At 43.4% G+C, this 5000-nt stretch overlaps 1 protein-coding gene across 1 annotated transcript in view; it reads right to left on the bottom strand.

Annotated features, from left to right (window-relative positions):
- Positions 1 to 4956, bottom strand: part of LOC125027373 (FAD-dependent oxidoreductase domain-containing protein 2-like) — an 18430-nt gene extending 13474 nt beyond the window's left edge. Inside the window, exons 1-5 of the mRNA XM_047616421.1 lie at positions 4822 to 4956; positions 4380 to 4516; positions 3768 to 3882; positions 2756 to 2882; positions 2374 to 2477 (exon numbers count right to left, since the gene is read on the bottom strand). Of these exons, the coding sequence (XP_047472377.1) occupies positions 2374 to 2477; positions 2756 to 2882; positions 3768 to 3882; positions 4380 to 4516; positions 4822 to 4856 (518 nt within the window). The 5' untranslated portion in view covers positions 4857 to 4956. The remainder of the gene's footprint in view (positions 1 to 2373; positions 2478 to 2755; positions 2883 to 3767; positions 3883 to 4379; positions 4517 to 4821) is intronic.
- Positions 4957 to 5000: the final 44 nt, after the last annotated feature.

Below are 5000 nucleotides of genomic sequence, written 5' to 3'. Positions count from 1 at the left end.
AGTATTTGCTGATATCCATTCTCCATCTCCTAAGTTCCCCCTACCCCTCTTCATCCCACTCTCCCCTGAAACACCCCATCCTCTTCTCCATGTGCATCACCATTCGCTCTTCTTTCCCCGTTACCCTTACCACTCCCACCTGGATGCTCACGGGACTCCTTTATGCCGCAACGGTGCCCTTCTCTGGAACCTTCCCCTCCTGACATTCTTCCTAATAGTTCACGTCCTTCCCCTGTTCCCTTATCTCATTCCCCGGATTCTTCTCCTCCTATTTGTCCAACACCCATCTCTACCCGTATTACCCACTGATTGTTTCATAATGGCCCCTTGTGCTAGTTTTCCTAAAACAATGTTCCTCTTCCTTCCTCAGACAAAGATACTCTCCATTCATCCAGTCACCCTAGACCCTTAACAGTTTCCTCTCTTACTAATCTCCGGCTTACTTCATTTGCTCCCCCTTTTTTCCCTTTTCACTACCATACCATCCTATTACACTCTCTTTGACACCCTTTGACATCTGCCACATTTTATCCTAATCGTTAACTTAGTTTTACTTTTTTTTCTACAACACATTACCATAACGTCATATGACCTTTGATATCTAGCACATTTATTTAGCAAACTGCATATCGTAACTATCAAAACTGAGCTGGGTAGATAATATATTTATAGTAGAATATATATATAAAAAAAAAAAAAAAACATCCACAGCATATACAGTGCACAGTTATATTAATAGGGATCTATAGGTATTAAACACATGTTTATAATAAGGTTATTTTAGGCAAATTGCTTACCATTTTGTATATCCATACACATGCAAGAGAAAAGTAACAATGAAAAAACTATATCGATTTATTTATCTGCCTATCGTCATTTATAAAGGCCATGTCCCTCATAGTTTACTTTTGGGTGATCCAAAGAGGCTGAAGACAATCATCTGGTATTCTTCTCCAGACGATATTGCAGTAAATGAATTATAGTTATACTAATGAGTAATATATTTGTGGATGAAGGGCGTGAAATAGACATATGCTACACTACTTAATGGGAGGTCACACGAGTGTTTTTTCTACGACAAGTTAGAGGTAACTTCAATTTCTACTACTTGGTCGCAAATAGAGGCGGACGGCATGCATCGTTTGGAAATCGGCGAAGCAGGCATGGCAAGACTGTCTGTAGTCTGCTAGGAAAAGAATACAAGCTACAAAAATAATAGTAATATATATTTCAGTTAATATGGATTTCAAATAGATTTTGTATTTTATATCTTTATATTTTCAAGTGTTTATTATTTTTACACGGAAATCCATTTGAAAGTATCCGTGAGGTCTTCACTCTTGTTGTTGGCATATGCCCGTTGGCATAAGCACTTGTGTGACCGTGCCTTTACTAACCTTCTTTTGAAATTTCTGAATATATGTTTTAAGTCAGATCACAATCAATACTAATGACAAGAGAAGCGGTACTGGATTCTGCACTAGTAACATCATTTATCTAGATACATTTATCTAGATTATCGGGGTCGTAGCTCATCCACATTCCCCTTGATTTGGTATTAATGGATCCGCTGTTGGCTGCCGTCCCTAAGCCCTAAATTAGCCAAGGGCCCGGTCGGGTTTATGGCGCCGACCGCACTCGCCAGTCACAGCATGATTAATAACGATCAGAATGAGCCCATTTTATAAAAGTTAGGTGGGACTGCCTAACCCCACGCACGATCTTCACACGCTGCCTGGATGCAGTTTAGTGTCATACGGGGTCTCCGGTATTTCGGGTATAAGTTGTCATCCTATTCTCTGTAATATGGTTTCCAAAAGAATTTTAAGAACATGCGACATCAGATTGATTGTGCGATATTGTGAGCAGTCAAGAGTTCCTGCGCCCTTCGGTGGAGCAAGAATACCGATTAAATAATTTCTTTAGGTAACTTGCCTGTTTCATAGATATCATTTAGGAAGTTCCAGATGAGATCAGTGCCTTTCTCTCCCAAGCCCTGAGCATTTGGATGTTTATATAAATATATATATATGTATATATATATATATATATATGTATGTATATGTATGTATATATATATATATATAATATATATATATATATATATATATATATATATATATTGTTGATTACTTTCTGAAATTGGGGCTCGCGAGTTGAAAGATAATGTATTGAAAATGAAGGAGAGCTTGTGTAGTTAAACATACCTTACAGAATACGGCGCTTCTTTGCTTATGCAGTTAAGAATAATTTACTGAGCATGGAGCTTACTAGTTGAGCTTGTGTGTTTAAACAGAAGTTTCTGAATATGGTGCTTACTTGTTGAAGCGGAGCTTGCAAAGATAAACATACTTTACTGAGCACGGGGCTTACTTGTTGAAAATGGAGAAGTCAAACTTGAAACCGAGGCAGCGGATGACGTAGTCGTAACCTTCGCGTAGCGAGAAGTTGTCGAAGTCGTTCTCGGTCGGGATCTCCTCGCCGCGCTCTGCCGACGGAACAGGAGGTCGTGAATTATCATTCGCAACGAAAAAATAGTGCTACGTACTGGAGTCAGGTGCACGTCCTTGGGAATTCCTGTTTGCTAAGCGGTAAAATTCTATTGGGCGATTACAGACGCCCATTAGCTTAAATATTGCCATGAAAGCAACATTTCTAACTCTTTAGAGAATCTATATCCTTCGCAGGAGGAAATAGGTTCACAAAGAGCGAAACACCGACCTTTCTTGGCCTGAATCTGCCTGAGCGAGTCGGCCTCCCACGGGAACTGTACGTGGATGCGGCCGGCGCGTCGCTCGAGCGCCATGTCCTCCACGCCCGCCTCCAGCAAGCCGTCCAGGGACTTCAGTTGGTACGTGTCCAGGAGCCCATTGTTGATGGCCCTGTGGGGGAGGGAAGTCACTGAGCACGCAGGTCTATATTTCTAACGGCCACAATGATCTGGGATGCACTAAGGTGTCACGTTTTGACTGAACTCCTCAGTCGGTAAAATCGAAATGAGAATAAAAAGCAGACAAAAATAGTGTAACGGAAGAGATCTTAGATTAGTAATCGTAAGTTAAAGGCAAAGAATTTATCTCAAAGAAATTTGCCAGGAAGGAATTTATGAGTTCAGCTGGTGATTATGCTATTAATAACGTTGTGTGTGACAGGAGATTGCGCAGAGCTGGATAAGGGAAATGCAAAGCAATGCTAGCTTTTCCTGCTCATTAAATGAAGGACCCAACAGGACAAAAGCAACATCAGAACTTGGAGCTATGTGGTGTAGGCAAAGAATTTCCTTTTCGCAGATGAATGCATCGGATTAAAAAAAAAAAAAAAAAAAATGGATAGTTAATCTTGCCATTTTTTTTTTTTTTTTTTTTTTTTTTTTATGAAACTTCATTAAGTTCATGATCGAATCATACACATTTGCAGATCGTATAGTCTGCGAAAGACTGATTTCATAGCCCCAAGATAATCAACAGCTCTGGTTGGCTTAAGATTGACTATTTACAATACATTCAAATCAGAATGATTCAGAAAAATATTATCAACCTAAAATGACTAAACCAGTGGTTCTCCATCTTGATGCCACAAGATTCTGATTTCGGAAATATTGTCTAAATTTAGGGAGGGTAGTAAACGGGCGAAGGCAGGGGCAAGTGAATGGCTATGGAGACAGGAACATGAACAGGCGAAGGGAAAGGCAAGTGAATGGTGAAGGGGAGAGGAATATGAATGGTCGAAGGAAAACTCACGAGCACAGCACGTCAGAATTTACTCACCTGAGGTCTCCCACGTAATGCGTGTTCCACGAGAGCCTCGCCCGGGAGCGGGACACCATGTGGACCATGTTGGTGCTACCGTAGATGGCGTCAGCCGTCTCAAAGGCGGCATTGCCTGGCGAAGAGAGAAACAAAGAGGAGTAGAAAGCGGAACGAAAGGTAACTGCCACTGAAAAAAATATTCAGGATCAGATTTCCACGACAGCAGATTTCTTCTATAAACTCACTCTGTTGTGTGGAAAGAAAGCTAAATGGTTTCGATCTGATGTTGAATAGCATTTTGATAAGTCTGGAGTGGAAAGACCAAGACGTAAGGGAAGGAGGCCGAGCCAGCGGCACAAGGTGGTCTCACGTAATTCATCCGTTGGCGCCACGAAGAAAGCCTCTTTCAACCAACGCCAGTTATACCAGAAATGATTAATTTGATCAATATGGCCATTGCAGTGATTTAGAGATCACACTAAGAGTAACTTTTCAGAGCACCGTCGCGGTTCCCGCCGAGATGGGAGGTTAGAGACAATGTTGCCTCCACCAAGGACGAAGCCATGTTGGACTCATGCAGCTTCTGCCAAGGCGAGGACTCCAGGTGAGGATACGTAGGACTCGCCTTACCTCTGCCAAGGATGAGGACATTTTTGCCCTCGAAGACGCGTGGGTCCGTCGAGACGTCCTCGTATCCTTCGACGAGCTCCGAGCCGGGGAAGGACGGCGAGTTGGGGACGCCCAGGCCGGTCGCCACCACCACGTACCTGCGGCGACGGGACGGTCAGGCACGGGAGGAGAGGGGAAGAGGAGGAGGAGGAAGAATAGGAGGAAGAGGAGGAGGGGAGGAGGAGGAGGAGGGGGAGGAAGAAGAAGAGGAGGAGGAGGGGAGAAGGAGGAAGAGGAGGGAGGAGGAGGAGGAGGAGGAGGAGGAAGGGATAATGATATTGATGTAGTATCAGTAATAATAGTCTTGTAGTAGTAATAACAAGTGTAACATTGAGAATGGTGATAACAAATATAAAAACAACAATAACAACAACCAAAGCCAGCGAGTGCGGCATTGCCCGACCTGCAGACGAACTCCTGGTTGTGCTGGTCACGCATGGAGAAGACCCAGCCGGGGCTCCCGCGCGTGCCCGCCTGCCGACGCACGTCCCAGATCGCAGTGTTGTAGCGGATGTGAAGCCCCGAGCGGCTGGCGAACGCGTTCAGGTACTGCACCATCGTGTCCGCCTGTACGAATACAAA

Source organism: Penaeus chinensis, chromosome 7 (assembly GCF_019202785.1).
Source record: "Penaeus chinensis breed Huanghai No. 1 chromosome 7, ASM1920278v2, whole genome shotgun sequence".
Lineage (NCBI taxonomy): Eukaryota > Metazoa > Arthropoda > Malacostraca > Decapoda > Penaeidae > Penaeus > Penaeus chinensis.
This window is presented reverse-complemented; position numbering and strand designations above follow the sequence as displayed.